The sequence below is a fragment of the Rhinoraja longicauda genome, chromosome 10 (genome assembly GCF_053455715.1).
Source record: "Rhinoraja longicauda isolate Sanriku21f chromosome 10, sRhiLon1.1, whole genome shotgun sequence".
Lineage (NCBI taxonomy): Eukaryota > Metazoa > Chordata > Chondrichthyes > Rajiformes > Arhynchobatidae > Rhinoraja > Rhinoraja longicauda.
The window spans coordinates 52,098,428-52,118,916 of record NC_135962.1 but is presented as its reverse complement, the minus strand read 5'-3'; the positions used below and the strand labels follow the sequence as shown (position 1 = coordinate 52,118,916).

The 20,489-nt window shown below is 46.0% G+C and overlaps 1 protein-coding gene across 2 annotated transcripts in view; it reads right to left on the bottom strand.

The window, feature by feature from the left end:
- tc2n (tandem C2 domains, nuclear) overlaps positions 1–20,489 on the bottom strand; it is a 75,887-nt gene that overhangs the window by 13,450 nt on the left and 41,948 nt on the right. For both annotated transcript variants that reach the window (XM_078407221.1, XM_078407222.1), the window contains exons 6-11: positions 19,517–19,602; positions 13,466–13,541; positions 10,064–10,149; positions 8,943–9,059; positions 4,407–4,598; positions 393–507 (exon numbers count right to left, since the gene is read on the bottom strand). In XM_078407221.1, the coding sequence (XP_078263347.1) occupies positions 393–507; positions 4,407–4,598; positions 8,943–9,059; positions 10,064–10,149; positions 13,466–13,541; positions 19,517–19,602 (672 nt within the window). The remainder of the gene's footprint in view (positions 1–392; positions 508–4,406; positions 4,599–8,942; positions 9,060–10,063; positions 10,150–13,465; positions 13,542–19,516; positions 19,603–20,489) is intronic.

The window sequence follows — 20,489 nt, the reverse complement described above, 5'->3', positions numbered from 1 at the left end:
ATGTCCATGCCGCCCATTCCATCCCACCCGTGTATTTTGGGTGGCGCAGTGGTAGAGAGTTGCTGCCTTACAGGGCCAGAGACGCAGGTTCGATCCCGACTATGTGTGCTGTCCGTATGGAGTTTGTACGTTCTCCCCGTGACCTGCGTGGGTTTCCCCCCGGGTGCCCTGGTTTCCTCCCGCACTCCAAAGATCTCCAAAGGTGTGCAGGCAGATTGGCTTGGTAAAATTTTTAATTGTCCTGAAGATAGCGCTAGTGTACGGGGATCGCTGGTTGGCGTGGATTCGGTGGGCTGAAGGGCCTGTGACCGCGTTGTATCTCTAAACTGAACCAAACCTTACTACTCCACCATCACCATTTTCAGTATTCCTGAGAGCAAACAAACACCTACTTAGTGTCAAAGGACTCGAGGAACTTGGCAGATTCTGCACCTCCAATATTTGTAGCTGGACCCGGTTGCTGACAGCTTGGAAACAAGTTCCCACACGGAGTAGGGCATGGCAGGTCTGTGTGGAAATACGGAGAAAGAAAACAATTTATACACCAGCAGGCAGTGTTCTGGCCAATCTTGTCAATCCAAGGACAAGCTTCCACTTCGATGTTATGGGTTGAAGTGTTTAGTTTAGAGTTCAGAGATGCAGCGTGTAAACAGGGGCCACCGAGTCCACGCCGACCATCGATCAGCCCTTCCGTTATCCCGCTTTCTCATCCACTCCCTGCACACGAGGGGCAGTTTTACAGAGGCCAATTAACTTGCAAACCCGCACGTCCGTCTTTGGGATGTGGGAGGAAACCGGAGCACGGGGAGCAAACCCACACAGTCCAGGGGAGAACTTGCAAACTCTGCACACACAGAGTCCGACAGGACCCGAGGGGTATGGAAACAGGCCCATCAACCCAACTCTTTCATGCTGACCAAGCGCCTTACTGAGCTCGTCCCATTTGACCCATCTCAACTAGGGTAAATTAACATCCCTGGCACTCAAATTATTTAGGTTTAGATTCTAGAATATAGGACAGTATAGCACAGAAATAGGCCCTTCGGCCCGCAATGTTTGTGCTGGACAGAATGCCAAGTCTCATCTGCGTGTACACGATCCATATTCCTCTATTCCCTGCACTTCCATGTGCCGATCTAAAAGTCTCTGAAACACCACCATTGTACCTGCTTCCACCACCACCACCCCTGGCTGCGCGTTACAGGCCCCCATTACTCTTTGCAAAGAAAATTGCTTTGCACATTTCTATTAAACCCCTCTCATCTTACAGCTGTGCAATCTTAGTGTTGGACACTTTTACCCTGGGGAAAAAGGTTCTGACTGTCTACCCCATCTATGACTTTCATAATCCTATCAGGTTTCCCCTCAACCTCCGGAGTTCCACAGAAAACATTCCAAGTCCATCCAACCGCTCCCTGTAGCTGGAACCCTCTAATCCAGGCAAACTTCTGGTAAACCTCCTCCGCACCCTCTCCAAACCACCCACACCTTTCCTGGAATGGGGCAGCGACCAGAAGCGACAATAGACAATAGACAATAGGTGCAGGAGGAGGCCATTCGGCCCTTCGAGCCAGCACCGCCATTCAATGTGATCATGGCTGATCGTTCTCAATCAGTACCCCGTTCCTGCCTTCTCCCCATACCCCCTGACGCCACTATCCTTAAGAGCTCTATCTAGCTCTCTCTTGAATGCATTCAGAGAATTGGCCTCCACTGCCTTCTGAGGCAGAGAATTCCACAGATTCACAACTCTCTGACTGAAAAAGTTTTTCCTCATCTCAGTTCTAAATGGCCTACCCCTTATTCTTAAACTGTGGCCCCTTGTTCTGGGTGCACACAATACTCCAAACACCAGTAAATCAGACGGAGAGAATGATTAACTCTGAATAATTACTATCAGGAGCTGCTTATGCAAGACAGTTTGAAAAAACAAAAAACTTTTTAAAACCACAGTAGTTTCTGTTCCCAGCTCTTCTCAGCTAACTGGCTTTGCAAGTTTACAGGCCGTAACAAAGTACTGATTTAATTCACCTCCTTTGATGCCAGGAATATCACTGCTGTATTAACATAAAAGGGTCAATTGAATAACTTGCATGATAACCTATTATAAAAATTACATGGAGACTTGAAGGTATCACAAAATGTTGGAGTAACTCAGCCGGTCAGGCAGCATCTAGGAGAGAGGGAATGGGTGACGTTTCGGGTCGAGACCCTTCTTCAAACTGCAAACTTGGCTCAGACTAGATGGTGTTAGACATGAAGATCTGTCATGACATCAGTCTGAAGATGGGTCTCGACCCGAAACGTCACCCATTCCTTCTCTCCCGAGATGCTGCCTGACCGGCTGAGTTACTCCAGCATTTTGTGAATAAATACCTTTGATTTGTACCAGCATCTGCAGTTATCTTCTTATACTGGTGTTAGACATGGTTTGTTAGTAGGCTGCAAGTTGTTTCTTATTTAGAGGGTGGGTGGGGTTCAAGTCTCCAGACATGAAGACAATCATTTGAGAGAATGGGGCACTGTCAGATGCATTATCTTTCTGATGAGTTTGAGTATAGTTTATTGTCAGGTGTACCGACCGAGGTACAGTGAAAAGCTGTATAGAGATGAGATGAGACAAATGCAAAGCCACACATTTTGGGAGTGTTAAAGCAAGACAAGACATTCACAATGAAAGTCCTGAGGCCGAGATGTACAAGTACATCGTTTCCAGAAAGCAATGACACAGTTAGACAGGGTGGCGAAGAAGGCATAAGGCACATTTGCCTTCTTTGCGTAGAAGAGTTGGGACATCATGTTGTATCTGTAAGAGTCATTGGTGAGATGGCACTTGGAACAATATGTGCACCTCTGGTTGTGATGCTGTAGGAAGGATGTGATTAAGCTGGCGAGGGTACACAAGTTCAAGGAGCAAAATTAGGTCATTTGGCACATCAAGGGCAGCCATGGTGGTGCAGCGGTAGAGTTGCTACCTTACAGCATGCAGCGCCGGAGACCCGGGTTTGATCCTGACTACGGGTGCTGTCTGTATGGAGTTTGTACGTTCTCCCCGTGGCCTGCGTGAGTTTTCTCCGAGATCTTCGGTTTCCTCCCACACTCTAAAGACGTACAGGTATGTAGGCTAATTGGCTTGGTGTATGTGTGAATTGTCCCTAGTGTGTGTAGGATAGTGTTAATGTGCGGGGATCGCTGGTTGGTGCGGACTCGGTGGGCCGAAGAGCCTATTTCCACGCTGTATCTCTAAACAAGACTAAAATCTACTCCGCCATTCAATCATGGCTGATTTATCTTTCCCTCTCAACCTCATTCTCCTACCTTCTCCCCATAGCCAGGGAAGATACACAAGGCTGTTGCCTGCACTTGAGCTTTGAAGGAGTGACTTGAAAGGCTTGATCTTTTGGTCTTTAGAGCAAAGGAGACCAACGAGTGACCATAGAGGTTTCCTAAAGCATGAGGATAACAGACAAGATGAATGGTCAGTCTATTTTCCAGGTTAAAGGAACCCAAAAGGATGAGAGGGGATCTTATCGAAACGTATAAGATTATTAAGGGGTTGGACACATTAGAGGCAGGAAACATGTTCCCAATGTTGGGGGAGTCCAGAACAAGGGGCCACAGATTAAGAATAAGGGGTAGGCCATTTAGAACTGAGATGAGGAAAAACTTTTTCAGTCCGAGAGTTGTGAATCTGTGGAATTCTCTGCCTCAGATGGCAGTGGAGGCCAATTCTCTGAATGCATTCAAGAGAGAGCTAGATAGAGCTCTTCAGGATAGCGGAGTCAGGGGGTGTGGGGAGAAGGCAGGAACGGGGTACTGATTGAGAATGATCAGCCATGATCACATTGAATGGTGGTGCTGGCTCAAAGGGCCGGATGGCCTCCTCCTGCACCTATTGTCTATTGTCAAAAGTAGAGGGCATAGGTTTATGGCGAGAAGATAAAAGATTTAACGGGGATCAGAGGGGCAAGGTTTTCAACACAAGGGCTGGTGTGCATACGCTATGAGCGGTCAGCGAAAGTAGTAGAGGTGGGTATAAATGCAATGTTTAAAAGACTTTTTGAACAGGTACAGGGATAGGAAAAGTTTTGATGAACTGATAACATTTCGATCTCCCTATTCAAGGAAGAGTATAATTACACTGGAGGTTGTGCAGAGAAGGCTCAGTGGGTTGACTCCCACAATAAAGTTGACTTGCGAAGAGAGGTTTTCTCCGGGCGCTCCGATTTCCTCCCACATTCCAACGGCGTACCGGTTTGTAGGTTAATTGGCTTCGGGAAAAATAAAATTGGAAATTGTCCCTAGTGTGTGCAGGGATCGCTGGTCGGCGTGGACTCTGTGCACTGAAGGACCCCGTGTCTGTGCTGCACATCTTTAAAATCAAAAGATTAAACAGGTAAACTCACCGGGTTCTTTGACAGTGGATTAATATTCAGCCAGAGGTCAGACTCCCCGTTGCTCAGTTCTCTGAGCGACATCGCACATTCCCCAATGGCCCTCTTACGGGGCAGCTGAGTGGCAACCCTGATCACCAGGCCGTGGGTTTGAAGAATGGCCAGTTTGATATTGAACACAAAGGTTTCCATGAATATCAAAACCTGCAAAAGCAGAGGCAAAACAGCGAGTTAATCTCTCACCAACAAGCCGGTGAAAATTTCTCAAGTACATCACACAGTGCAGATATCGTGCTTTGGTACACAGGGCAACGTACTGTAGCATAAGGGTTCAGTGGCCTCGAATCCCGAGGAAGAAGCGGAGCGCTGGAGTAGCTCAGCCGGTCAGGCAGCATCTCAGGAGGACATGGATAGGCGACTTTTCAGATCGGGACTTTTCTTCAGGTGAGGAAGGTTATTGGAAAGGCAGGTGGTTGGACAAAGGCCAGAGATGAAAAGGCAAAAGGATTGGAGAGTTGCAAATTGTGAAGCTGGAGGAAGGAATGTAGGTGGGAGGGGAGGGAAATAGATGCAAGTCCAGGTGGGACAGAGGTGGGGGTGTGGACTTGTATTCCAAGATCTGGAAGGTTCTGGAAATATCCATTCAAACCCCACGATGCAAATCCCATGACGGGATGAAAGTAATTAAATAAAGTTGAATTTGAAAACCTGGCATTGGTAAAGGAGATCGTGAAACTATTGGATTGCTGTGACGACCGGCGAGATGACCAAGGGCTTTGGTGAATGAAGCCCTCCATTCCAATACCAACCTAAGTGACACCAGTCCCACAGCACTGTGGTAGATTTAGAACATAGAACAGTACAGCACAGGAACAGGCCTATCGGCCCACAGTGTTGCACGGGGAACACAAGTTATTAAATCTGCTACAGCTAAACATGCAATTGTAGTTTATTTTAGAGATACAGCGTGGGAAACTGGTCCTTTGCCCCACCGACCCCACGCTGACCATCGAACACCCGTTCACACCAGTTATTTGATCCCACTTTCTCACCCACTCCCTACACACTGGGGGCAGTTTACAAAGGTCAATTAACCTGCAAACCCGCACGTCTTTGGAATGTGGGAGGAGCGCACGGAGGAAACCCACTCTGTCACGGGGAGAACGTACAGACTCCACAGGGACAGCTCCTGAGGTCAAGATGGAACCTGGGCCTCTCGTGCTGTGAGGCAGCAGCTCTACCAGCTGTGCCACTGTGCTGCTATTTTGTTCTTTCAGTCAAAGATAAATAAATTAAACGCATGTAAAAAAAATCATGCTAGCCACTGGACATTAAGTTAACAGTAGTAACCATGGAACAATGAGGATTTAAGATCTCTCATTTGGCAAAAGAAATACACTTGCCTGAGACAATAGTCTGTACAAACTTAATCATCGCTTAACTCAAGTTAATATTTTACCCCACCTAAAGTACAAGGGACATTAAGCACAGAAACGGAACAACCAGTTGATCTCATCTCCACGTGAAGCAACTAATCCACTCCCTACTCATTCTTCAATATTCCTCTTGAAACCAGCAATTTCAGAGGTCATGTTAGTCTTTGAAATGGTGTCTTGATAATGTGCACAGTCAAAATATACTTTTTTTTAAAAAGAGATACAGCATGGCCTAGAGAAACAGGCCTATCAGCGCATGCCAACTATTGAATACTCGATCACACGAGTTCCATGTCATCCCATTTTCTCATCCAGTCCTTACACACTAGGGGCAATTTACAGTGGCCAATTAATCTACAAACCCGCACGTCTTTGGGATGTGGGAGGTGACCAGAGCACCCGGAGAAAACTCATGAGGACAGAGAGAACGTGCAAACTCCACACAGACAGCACCAGAGGTCAGGATTGACCTGGGCCTCAGGCACTGTGAGACAGCAGCTCTACCAGCTGGGCCACATTCACATCTACAGAAATAATATCAGTGCTTTGAATTCATTGAGTTGAATTATTTAATTATTCTTCAAATTATGAATGTCACATTTCTTCGTTTTGGAGGTGATTCATATTTAATTGAGATTAGAGGTCTTCTCAGCACTTTCCCACACATCCACATAGGGAAGAACTAAACCGAAGAGACACAAATAGCTGGAGATCAGGAAACATCTCTGGATAAAAGGAATAGGGGACGTTTCGGGCCGAGACCCTTCTTCAGACTGAGTGAGAATCAGGGGAGAGGGCACGCAAAAAGCTGGAGTAACTCAGCGGGTCGGGCAACATCTCTGGAGAAAAGGAATAGGTGTACACAAAAAACTGGAGTAACTCAGCGGATCAGGCAGCATCTCTGAACATCCAACAGGTATCATCCCCACTGTGAAATCCTGATCCAGAATCCCAGATTGCTCATTGGGGGAATGCAAAGATGATGGCACACAACAACACAACCTTCCACTGATCAAGATGAGTTAAGCAAACTTAAATGAGCAATTAAACCCCCGATCCTTTTGATCTGCATGATACACTGTGTGCTCAGCCTCTGAACTAAGTCAGACTGTTCAACTTTCCTGATAGTTGCAAATTCCACAAGGAGGTATTGGTCGAGTGGAGAGTAGGACCAGTGTTTTGTGGAGATTGTCAAGTCAAGTCAAGTCAAGTCAATTTTATTTGTATAGCACATTTAAAAACAACCCACATTGACCAAAGTGCTGTACATCTGATTAGGTACTAAGGAAAAAATGAAACATACAGTAGCACACATACATAACAGCACATACAAAACAGTTCACAGCACCTCCTCAATGAGCCTCAAACGCTAGGGAGTAGAAATAGGTTTTGAGCTTGGACTTAAAGGAGTCGATGGAGGGGGCAGTTCTGATGGGGAGAGGGATGCTGTTCCACAGTCTAGGAGCTGCAACCGCAAAAGCGCAGTCACCCCTGAGCTTAAGCCTAGACCGCGGGATAGTGAGTAGCCCCAAGTCGGCCAACCTGAGGGACCTGGAGTTAGAGAGGGGGGTTAGAAGATTTTTGATGTAGGGGGGGGAATGTCCATTTAGGGCTTTTATGTGAATAGGAGGAGCTTGAAGTTGATTCTGCACCGTACAGGGAGCCGGTGGAGAGAGGCCAGAATCGGGGTGATGTGGTCCCTTTTACGGGTACCCGTCAGGAGTCTCGCTGCGGCGTCTTGGACCAGTTGCAGTTGTCACTTACCCTCAATCAGCATGGTTACAGCAAAGCCCACAGCTCTTAGTTCATCCACAGAGTCACTCCCAGGACATGGGGCCCAGTACCCATCTCATGTATAACATCATGAGAGGTTTAGATCAGGTGGACACACAGAGTCTCTTGCCCAGAGTAGGGGAAATAGAGAACCAGAGAGTATAGGTTTAAGGTGACAGGGAAAAGATTTTATAGGAAGCTGAGGGGTAACTTTTTTCACACAAAGGGTGGTAGTTGTATGGAACGAGTTACCCAGAGGAGGTAGTTGAGGCTGGGACTATTGCAACGTTTAAGCAGCAATTAGACAGGTAGGTGGACAGGACAGGTTTAGAGGGATCTGGGCCAAAGGCAGGCAAGTGGGACTAGTGTAGATGGGACATGTTGGTCGGTGTGGGCAAGCTGGGCCGATGGGCCCATTTCCATGCTGACTCTATGATAATGACTCTCATCATTAGCCTCACTCATAGCACCAGTCGCCATGTAGATTGTCCACTGGTATCTTATTCCTTGGACCAGGGACCCTGTTCCCACTCTCCATCAGCCCCATTGCCACCTCGACACAAGCCCCACTCACTGGGCTGGACACATGACCCACCTCCCCATGACCCCCCTCCCCATGACCCCCCCACTCCCTGGTCAAGGACCCTTTGACACTTCATCAGTCCAAACATCTTAACCAAAGGTCCCATTTCCCCTCTCCATCAACCCCACATCCATTGTCCATTAACCCCATTCCATGAAGCAATCGGGGTCAATTTATTATTGCTGGGTGAGAAACCATGCTGACATAGTTATAATAAGTTTAGTTTAGTTTAGTTTACAGCGCGGAAACAGGCCTTTTCGGCCCACCGGGTCCGCGCCGACCAGCGATCCACGCACATTAGCACTATCATACACCCCACTAGGGACAATTTTTAAAAAACATTTACCAAGCCAATTAACCAACATACCTGTATGTCTTTGGAGTGTGGGAGGAAACCGAAGATCTCGGAGGAAAAACCCACGCAGGTCACGGGGAGAACGTACAAACTCCATACAGACAGCACCGGTAGTCGGGATCGAACCCGGGTCTCCGGCGCTGCATTCGCTGCAAGGCAGCAACTCTACCGCTGCGCCACCGTGCCAATAGACAATGGACAATAGGTGCAGGAGGAGGCCATTCGGCCCTTCGAGCCAGCACCGCCATTCAATGTGATCATGGCTGATCATTCTCAATCAGTACCCTGTTCCTGCCTTCTCCCCATACCCCCTGAATAATAGCCCGAATAATAGCTAATAATTGCAATTGTTCCAGTGTCAGGTCCGTGATTAGTTAGAAATGTTGTCAAAGAATACTTACTGTGTTACCGTCTTTCACAGAAGACTTGAAATGCACAGGTTTTGGTAACGTTAACGTTCCCTTAAGATACACCTGAACTTTCTCTGTAGGCTTGTAGTGCAGATACAAATCCTTAATCTGTTAAAGGGTGATAAAATAATTAACAATCTGCTCAATATCCGGCCATGATATCTAAAAATGCACACACACGATATATTCCCTTTACAGCAGGTCATACTGTAGCTGGAGGATTTTGCACTGTTTTATGTTGTTCCGTTTAAAGGACTGTATGATTTGTACTGCAGAACAGCTATATTTAGCAAGTCTATTTTCTCTGCAGTGAAAGAGGTTGAGGAGTGAACTTGCAAGTGGTACACAAAATCTTGAGGGTCACAGTTCTTTATCCCCGGGTTAGGGGAGACTAAAACTAGAGGGTAAAGGCAAAGCGAGGGGAAAAGTTCAAATGGGAACGCAGGGACAACTTTTCCTGGACAGAAGGTAGTGGGCATATAGTTGAATCTTAGCTATCTCCTGAGTTAACTAAGGAGATCTACAAGAGCTACAAGAGCTACAAGAGGAAGCTTCAGAGGTGGGTACAATTACAATGTTTAAAGGACATTTGGGCGAAGAGGTTTACATGGAAAGAAGAGGTTTAGAGGGATATAGGCCAAATACAGGCAAATGGGAATAGCCCAGATAGACTTCTTGGTCAGATGGACGAGTTGGGCCAAAGGGTCTGTTTCCGTGTGCAGGGAAAAAACTGCAGATGCTGGTTTAAACCGAAGATAGACACAAAAGGCTGGAGTAACTCAGCAGGACAGGCAGCATCTCTGGAGAGAAGGAATGGGTGTCATTTCGGGTCTGAAGAAGGGTCTCGACCTGAAACGTCACCCATTCCTTCTCTCCAGGGATACTGCCTGTCCCGCTGAATTACTCCAGCTTTTTGGGTTGGTTTCTATGCTGCACAAGTCGATGACTCTTTTGTTTTTAAAAAGGGAGCCAAGTTAGGCAAGTTAGTGGGTGTTCCTCAGCACATTCATTCATAGAATGCTACCATGGGTTGTTTCAGAATCACATGCATTTGACCCCATTTCTTCAGGTTTAATAAACAAGCATCATGAACAGAGCGGAACAGAGCTGACCTGTACCACAGTGATCCAGATTTGTTCCACGTCTGCTCTGTAACTAAGCTTCAAATTGAGCTTTCCAAAGTCATCAAGGAATCCATCTGGCGAAAGACATCAATTTAAAAGAGAGAGTTAGGGTTAGAGTTAAATTTAGCTCTTGGAGGGTTAAAGGAATCAAGGGATATGGGGAAAAAGCAGGAACGGGGTACTGATTTTAGATGATCAGCCGTGATCATATCGATCACTGCGGCACGGTGGCGCAGCGGTAGAGTTGCTGCCTTACAGCGAATGCAACGCCGGAGACTCAGGTTCGATCCTGACTACGGGCGCCGTCTGTACGGAGTTTATACGTTCTCCCTGTGACCTGCGTGGGTTTTCTCCGAGATCTTCGGCTTCCTCCCACACTCCAAAGACGTACAGGTATGTAGGTTAATTGACTGGGTAAAATGTAAAAATTGTCCCGAGTGTGTGTAGGATAGTGTTAATGTGCGGGGATCGTTGGGCGGCGCGGACTCGGTGGGCCGAAGGGCCTGTTTCCGCGCTGTATCTCTAAATCTAAAAAAAAATCAAAATCATATTGAATGGTGGTGCTGGCTCGAAGGGCTGAATGGCCTTCTCCTGCACCTATGTTTTCTATGTTTCTAAAATAAGGTTTATATTCGGAAATCACAGCGCACCATAACACTCAAGACGAGGAAACTGGAATATTCTACTTTCCCCCTTTGTATTTATTTCAGGAGTCCATTCTTGGGGAGTTGGATTTGACGGGGAGGCCAGCATTTATTGGCCATCCCCAAGAGGGCCATTACTCAGGAGAGAGCTAAGATTCAACTATATTGGTGAGTCATCCAAAGGCAGGCAGAGCAAAGATGGCAAATGTCCTCTTCCGCAGAAAATCAGGCAAGGCTTCACAATAATTTCATTTATAATATTGAAGTTTGTTGCATATGGATTATCAACTGGAAATAGTCTTGCCTTTGTTCAAATTAATTCCTTTAAGGTAATCTAGGTGCCTGAGAGTTAGCACTTTGTTTAGTTTAGGTTCGAGATACAGTATGGAAACAGGCCCTTCGGCCCACCGAGTCTGCACCAGCTAGCGATCCCTGCACATTGACACTACCTTACACACACTCGAGACAATTTTCTTACATTTATAACAAGCCAATTAACCTACAAACCTGTATGTATTTGGAGTGTGGGAGGAAACCCACGTGGTCTCGGGGAGAACGTACAAACAGGCAGCACCTGTAGTCGGGATCGAACCCAGGTCTCTGGCGCTGTAAGCGCTGCAAGGCAGCAACTCTACCGCTGCGCCACCATCCTATGTTGGAGTAGTCATACCTTCAAGTCTGTCAATAAAGGTCACCACCATTGCCACCTGGTGTCAGAGGTTATGGGGAGAATGCAGGGGAATGGGGTTCGGGGGGGGGGGGGGGAGAGAGATAGATCAGCCATGATTGAATGGCAGAGTAGACTTGATGGGCCAAATGGCCTAATTCTACACCTATTCGTTATGACCTTATCAGAAACAGCCTCTGGACAATCTAGAGTGCGATGGTTTTGCAGAGCCCAAGATTGGCAAACAAAGTTGAGATAAATGTCACCCATGATCCAACTGAGCTTCCTCGAGGAACTGAGCAACTCCTTGCTTTGCAAGTAATTTCCTTAAACCCCAGATCCACCAACCAAGGTCGTGATAATGTATGACGCACTAGGAGGCTAATCAGTCCATTACGCCCATGCCATCTTAAAAGAGTAGAATGGTGACCTTCGTTGACACAGAATTTCCATACTTCAAGTCAAGTCAAGTCAAGTCAAATTTATTTGTCACATACACATACTCGATGTGCAGTGAAATGAAAGTGGCAATGCCTGCGGGTTGTGCACAAAAAGAATTACAGAAAGAATTTCAGTTTCTCTTCAAAGCAGTAGGGCAAGTAAAACAGATAAAGATAGGACGTGACTAGTGGACACCTCTTTTTCCTCTTTCATTAGCTATTTCTGAGACTGAGTTTGAACATCCATTCTTAAGAATAATATTGTTATGTTTCCAGCTTAGACTTTAGAGATACAGCGTGGAAACAGGCCCCGTCGGGCCACTGACTCCACACCGACCAGTGATCACTCTGTACACTAGCACTATCCTACACACTAGGGACAGATTATAATTTTACTGACGCCAATTAACCTACAAACCTGTACGTCTTTGGAGTGTGGGAGGAAACTGGAGAAAGCCCGTGTGATCGTAGGGAGAATGTACAAACTCCTTACACACAGCGCCCGTAGTCAGGATCGAACCCGGGTGTCTGGCGCTGAAAGGCAGCAGCTCTACCACATTGCTGCCCGAACCTACAAACCTGAAGCAAGTAACTGAACTAGCACGTTTGCCCCTCCAAGGAGGTCGAGGGGAGAGAGGTTATCTCAATTTTAACCAAGCCTGATCGAACGCAGAAAAAGCAGAAGAGGTGGTTTGACCATTAACTCTTCCCACACACTATTCTTGCTCTGTCAGTTTGGTTACAATCCATTTGAATGAGTCAGGTCTCGTCTTGTTGAGCAGCAGCACTAACCATCTGCCACTCCTTTCAAAAATTAAAATAGTAACAAGTGTCATGAGTTTATCCACTTTGTTTTAAATATTCCAGGTATCCACCCATGGTGTTCGGAGGCAGTCAACATATGTCAGTGATTCAAAGTTCGGTCGGAGGACAAAGGAGCATTAAACTGCTGCCAGCCAGGATCAAAGTGGATGGTGTCTGGAGCTAGCTATTCTGATGGTATAGATAAGCACTGGTTCCCTATGCACAGGGACCACGTGAGAAGCAAGGGTCTGAACTCTTCCTGGTATAAAACAGTGACAGCCATACAAGGGGAATAAAATGGGCAAAACTCCTCAGGCGCACAGTCATTTCCATGATCACATTGAATGGCGGTGCTGGCTCGAAGGGCCGTATGGCCTGCTCCTGCACCTATTGTCTATTGTCTATTCAACTTATCCACACTGGCCAACATGCCCCATCTACACTAGTTCCACCCATCTGTGTTTGCCCCATATCCCTCTAAACCTATCCTATCCATGTACCGGTCCAAACATTTTTTAAACGTTGTGATAGTACCTGCCTCAACTACCTCCTCTGGCAGTTCGTTCCACATACATACCACACTCTGTGTAAAAAAAAGTTGCCCCTCGGGTTCCTATTAAATGTTTTCCCTCTGAGCTTAAACCTATGTCCTCTGGTTCTTGATTCTCCTAATCTGGGTTAAAGATTGTCCATCAATTCCCCTCATGATTTTATACGCTTCCATAAAATCATCCCTCATCCTCCTGCCCCCCCCCCCCCCAAGGAATAAAGTCCTTTGTCCTTTGTTCTTCCCAAAACAAGCAGAGATGCGCCCATTCCCAAAGTCATTGCTCACCTAGACTGCGGGAGCTTCCTAAAGAATCCCGCAAGGACGATGCAGTGCTGTTTAGACTGGATGTCGAACTGAATCTCTGCGGGTAGAAAGGAAATAAAAGTCACATTTATTTAGAGTTAAGTTTGGAATAGCAAGAGGCAATTCATCTCCAAGTCTGAAGCAAAACGTTCGTGGAAGCATGCAGTTCATTCGCATACAGTCTCCATTGTAGACAATGACACTGTGGTCGTAGGTCACAACAAGATGGGTATCAACGAGAGATGTCACCTATTCCTTTTTGGAAGAAGGGTTTTGACCCAAAACATTACCTATTCCCTTTTGAAGAAGGAAGAATGGATCGACTGGGCTTCTTTTCACTGGAATTTAGAAGGATGAGTGGGGATCTTATAGAAACATGTAAAATTCTTAAGGGATTGGACAGGCTAGATGCAGGAAAAATATTCCCCATGTTGGGGGAGTCCAGAACCAGGGGGTCACAGTTAAAGAATAAGGGGTCGGCCATTTAGAACTGAGATGTGGAAAAACGTTTTCACCCAGAGAGTTGTGAATCTGTGGAATTCGCTGCCACAGAAGGCAGTGGAGGCCAATTCTCTGGATGTTTTCAAAAGAGAGTTAGGTATAGCTCTTAGGGCTAACGGAATCAAGGGATATGGGGAGAAAACAGGAACGGGTACTGATTTTGGATGATCAGCCATGATCATTTTGAATGGCAGTGCTACCTATCTTCTATGTTTCTATGTCCCAACCCAAAACGTCACCCATTGCTTTCTGGAAGAAGGGTCTTGACCCAAAACGTCACCCATTCCCTTTCTCCAGAGATGCTGCCTGACCCGTCGAGTTACTTCAGCTTTTTGTGTCGACATCATTTTGTGGAGCATTAAAAAAAACATCACTTTAAAAAGGTCATCATTGTAAATCAGACGATTTTTTAAATTGTTGAACTACTAAAGCAGAAGGTAGTTAACAAAATAAACTATCTCAACAAAAATGCACTAGGTATGGTGACACGAGATGCGTGCAAAGCAACAATTTACAAAGGTTATTCGGGAAATGCAAAACAAGGTACTGCACTTATTTAGCACCCTTCATGACAGCCTGTGGCCAGCGGGCTTTATAGACAAGGGAGGACCTTCTGAAGGGTAGACTCATGAGATTGCAGGGGCTGGAATCTGGATCAGACAAAAGACAACTGCTGAAGCAACGCATCAGGTTAGGCAGCAGCTGAGGAGGCAGAGGGATGGTTGACGTTTCAGGTCGAGATCCTGCAATCTCCTTCTTCATAGTGTCCAAAATAATGGATGTTTCTAATGCGAACTTCATGCCAATGCTCTGGTTAAAATGAGGCCACAATTCGACAAGGCCTCCACAACATGAAGTGGGGAAACATCGTTTGAAGAGCGAGTACCATCGTTAATGGGAATGATTCAAGCAAATCAAAAGGTCAGAGCCGTCAATTTCAGTCCTCAGAGGTTTCATGCCTTCTCCAAACGACACACCCTGTGCTCTCTGGAATGCAAAGCAAGTCTCAGCTGATCAAAATACTGGAGGAACTCAGCAGGCCAGGCAGAGTCTGTGCAGGCAAAAGGGCATTCAAAGCTTTGGGTTAGGCTTGAGTTTTGATCGATCTCTGACCTACAAAGCACATATCATCAAGCTTAAAGGAAAGTATCACAAAATGCTGGCGTAACTCAACAGGTCAGGCAGCATCTAGGAGAGAAGGAATGGGTGATGTTTCGGGTTGAGACCCTTCTTCCTTCTCTCCTAGATGCTGCCTGACCCGCTGAGTTACTCCAGCATTTTGTGATACCTTCGATTTGTACCAGCATCTGCAGTTATTTTCCTACACAAGCTTAAAGGAAAAGTCAGTTCCAGAAATGCTCTTCTTAGCAAGCCAGGCACCTCAAAATGGGGAGCAAATTCTAAAACCATTCAATCAGCAGCTCTGGCCCTCTGCTTCTCCACTGCCGAGTATGCCTGCGCAGTATGGGAGCGCTCAGCTCATGCAAGGAAGATTGATCCTGTGCTAAACACAAGCTGTCGCTGCATGAGTGGATGCATGAAACCTACCAAGACTGACAACATCCACCTACTCTCTGGCGTTGCACCTCCTGGAATCAGAAGAGCTGGAGGCAGACAAAAAGAACGCCTCAGACATTCAGAGGACGAAAGACATGACCGCCCTTTGCTACCTCAGCGTTTGAAATCACGCAGAAGTTTCCTCTCTTCTGTCCATCCCCTGGACTGCAGTGCATCGTCCAGAAGGCTCAAACTCTGGGAAGAGAGACTGGAGAAATCTCCGGAAGACACTCACATGGCAATCGATCCCTCTGAGAAACTCCCACCAGGTTCCGACCAACCGTGGATAACCTGGCGCCGTCTCAACAGACTGCGGACAGGCGCGGGGAGGAGCAAATGGAACATGCTGAAGTGGGGACGTATTGAAGATGCGGCAGACTGCGAGTGTGGACGGGGCCTCCAGACTATGGGACATCTCCTGAGCTGTGACATGTTGCATGACACACGCACTGTAAAGGATCTTGCAGAGGCCAATGACGCGGCACTAAAATTTGCTCGCTGTTGGCAAACAGCTGTGTGATGACACAAATAAATAAATTGACTGAAGGGCGCCCAACCCAAAAGGTAAACTATCAAGAGTGTTTTATTGTCATAAGTCCCAGATAGAACATTCTTACTTGCAGCAGCACAACAGAATAGGTAAACATAATACACTGTAAACAATATCATAAATGAGAAAAAAGCTCAGTGTATGTACACACACACACACACACGCATATGTACGGATAAAAAACAAACAAACAATAATAGTGCAATAATAACAATAATAGTCTATGTGGTTCAGAGCTTATTTGAGGTTATAATGTTCAAGGATAGGAAGACTGTCCACTTTCCCTCCACTGATTGGATTTTGGCTCGAGATTTCAGCATCTGCAGTCTCCTTGGCCAATTGAATAATTTTTGATTACCGACCTCCATTCAGTTTGATTAGCCATTAAATGGCCATTGAAATAAAAATGAACAATGATTATTTGTGAATCCCCTCCTCTCACTGAGCCCCACAATGTTCCTCCCAATTCCCGGAATGGCGGGACTGTCATATGTTGAAAGACTGGAGCGACTAGGCTTGTATACACTGGAATTTAGAAGGATGAGAGGAGATCTTATCGAAACGTATAAGATTATTAAGGGGTTGGACACGTTAGAGGCAGGAAAATTGTTCCCAATGTTGGGGGAGTCCAGAACAAGGGGCCACAGTTTAAGAATAAGGGGTAGGCCATTTAGAACTGAGATGAGGAAAAACTTTTTCAGTCAGAGAGTTGTGAATCTGTGGAGTTCTCTGCCACAGAAGGTAGTTGAGGCCAGTTCATTGGCTATATTTAAGAGGGAGTTAGATGTGGCCCTTTTTGCTAAAGGGATCAGGGGGTATGGAGAGAAGGCAGGTTACAGGTTACTGAGTTGGATGATCAGCCATGATCATATTGAATGGCGGTGCAGGCTCGAAGGGCCGAATGGCCCACTCCTGCACCTATTTTCTATGTATCTATGTATCTACCTATTGTCTATTGTCTATTAAAATTCCTCACTGTCGTGCGTGGGGTTATTGCCAACAAATCTCTCCTCCCTCCTCCATAAACCATGACTTTCCAGGCAGTTTCTGAGGGGCCAATCACTTTGTGGGTCTGGAATCACATTGTGTTTTACAACTACTCAATGCTTTCACGGTTACTAGTAATTCCACTCTTTTCATAACTTATAGGAGCAGAATTAGGCCATTCGACTCCTATAACATGGAAAATAGTGGAATTTTAATAAAAATCTACCTTATAGCCAAGATAAAGTCTACTTATCAGGTAAGACTCCACCATTCTACCATATCACTCCTGGTGACATCAAGCCAACCTTGTTCTCAAATGCTTTAGGATTGGATTGCAGAGAATGGTGGGCATGGAGGCCACCATTTAGATACAGAGCCAAACTAAATAAGCAAGGACATTTTAATGTCCACTGTTTTCAAAAGAAATAAACATTGCTCAATGTACAAGGAGTAGTCAGGGAACAGTTAATCTCAATAGCAACTGGTTATTCTACAGGGAAGAGATTTATTGAATCAGTGTGGTGAATCACCCATGGAAACAATGGATTAAACTCCTCCCTTCTCCTAGGTAAACAAGTTATTTTGCTGTACACCATCTATTGAAACCATGTCAAATCACTGCTTTTTAACTAAATAAACAGCAGACATGCGGATATAGCCCGAAGGAGTAGCCATATGCAATGTTGTCAAGCTGGAAAGGTAGAGAGAAGATTTAAGAGGATGTTGCCAGGACTAGAGGGTCAGAGTTACAGGCAGAGGCTGAGTAGGCTGGGACTCTATTGCTTGGAGCACAGGAGGATGAGGGATGATCTTATAGAGGTGTATAAGATCATGAGAGGAATGGATCGGGTAGATGCACAGAGTCTCTTGCCCAGAGTAGGTGAATCGTGGACCAGAGAACATAGATTTAAGGTGAAGGGGAAAAGATTTAATAGGAACCTGAGGGGTAACTTTTTCACACAAAGGGTGGTGGGTATATGGAATAAGCTGCCAGAGGAGGTAGTTGAGGCAGGGACTTTCCCAACATTTAAGAAACAGTTAGACAGGTACATGGATATGACAGGCTTGGAGGGATATGGACCAAGCGTATAGCTGGGACATGTTGGCCGGTGTGGGCAAGTTGGACCGAAGGAGCTGTTTCCACACTGTATCACTCTATGACTCTATGAGGCAATTCTTTTTAAAGTTTAAAGTTTTCAATGAGCTCAGTAAAGTTCTCATTTCTGAAGCATGAACATAGGCAAACACATCCACTGGCCTTCATCAGTCAGAGGGTATAGAGTATAAACGTTGGGACATTATGTTACAGTTGTGGTCGATATGAAGTTAGTGGGCCAAGCGGCTTGTTTCTGTGCTGCATTTCCATACGTCTGACTCTACAGCATATGTGCAAAGCCTCAAATCTTTGCAGGCCGTATCCTGAAATACTACGTGTAGTAGGAATACTACAGTGAAGCAGAATGGAGATGTTTTTGATAAGTTTCCACAGGCCTGCTGACAACGTGGCAGTAGATTAAACAAGTGAAATGTCATTATAACTACCATTGGCTTTTTGCACTTTACTGCAGAAGTTACCGTGAACTAATAGGGAGAAGTTGCCTCACTCACATTATTTCCTCTTGTTAAATAGACTTTGCTTGCTGTATTATATAAACTGTTTGCTAGAGGTGATATGAGTCATACACTCCACCTTCAAGTCAGTTACTTTTGTCAATAGGTATGCTGCTCGTAAAAACAAGGTTGTGATTCTGAGAACAATTTAAAAAGTACCTTGTGACCTGTTCAAAGCTTGGGGGGGAAAAATATTCAGTTGCTCGGTGGGCAGGTTTTATTTTTTAAATTTTTTTAAAGATACAGCGCAGAAACAGAAACAGGCCCTTTGGCCCACCGGGTCCGTGCCGCCCACAGATCCCCGCACACTAACACTGTGGAAACAGGCCCTTCGGCCCACCGGGTCCGTGCCGCCCAGGGATCCCCGCACACTAACACTGTGGAAACAGGCCCTTCGGCCCACCAAGTCCATGCCAACCATCGATCGCCCGTACGCTAGTTCTATGTTATCCCACTTTTGCATCCTGCACACGAGGGGCAATTTGACAGACGCCAATTAACCTACAAACCTGTATGTCTTTGGAGTGCGAGAGGAAACCGGAGCACCTGGAGAAAACCCAGGTGGTCAGAGAGAGAGAGAACGTACTGCACAGACAGCACCCGTGGTCAGGATCGAACCTGGATCTCCAGGCTCTGTGAGAGGCAGCGACCCCACTACTGCGACAATGCGTTGCCCCTATTCTTTACACAATGATAGCCTTTGGCACAATAGCACTCATCTGACCTATTTTGAGGCCTGAAAAGCAGCACACCTCTTCTCTACTAGCAACAGAAGATTTGAACCAGGTTGTCAAGACCAGTTGCTGAACTCAGAAGTAGAGACTTACTTGTGTCCGCTGGGGTGACGATAGGTCCAACATGGAACTGCTTAAACCTTGTGCGTTACTCTGTTGTGGACTTCTCAAATCCCATGCTGAAACAAGAGGAGCATATTTAGAAACATAGAAACATAGAAAATAGGTGCAGGAGGAGGCCATTTGGCCCTTCGGGCCAGCACCACCATTCATTGTGATCATGGCTGATCATCAACAATCAGTAACCTGCCTGCCTTCTCCCCATATCCCTTGATTCCGCTAGCCCCTAGAGCTCTATCTAACTCTCTTTTAAATTCGTCCAGTGAATTGGCTTCCATTGCCCTCTATGGCAGAAAATTCCACAAATTCACAACTCTCTGGGCGAAAAAGTTTCTTCTCACCTCAGTTTTAAATGGCCTCCCCTTTATTAGACTGTGTCCCTGGTTCTGGACTCCCCCGACATTGGGAACATTTTTCCTGCATCTAACTTGTCTAGTCCTTTTATGATTTTATACGTCTCTATAAGATCCCCTCTCATCCTTCTAAGCTCCAGTGAAGACAAGCCCGGTCTTTTCAATCTTTCATCATATGACAGTTCCTCCATCCCAGTGATTAACCTCGTGAACCTACACTGCACTGCCTCAATAGCAAGGACATCCTTCCTCAAATTAAGAGACCAAAACTGCACACAATATTCCAAATGTGTCTTGCCAAGGCCCTATAAAACTGCAGAAGGACTTCTTTGCTCCTGTACTCAAATCCGCTCATTATGAAGGCCAACATGCCATTAGCTTTTTTCACTGCCTGCTGTACCTGCACACTTACTTTCAGTGACTGGTGTACATGGACACCAAGGTCCCGTTGCACTCCCCCTTTACCTAATCTGACACCATTGTGATAATAATCTGCCTCCTTATTTTTGCCGCCAAAGTGGATAACCTCACATTTATCTACATTATACTGCATCTGCTATGCATCTGCCCACTCACTCAACCTGTCCAAGTCA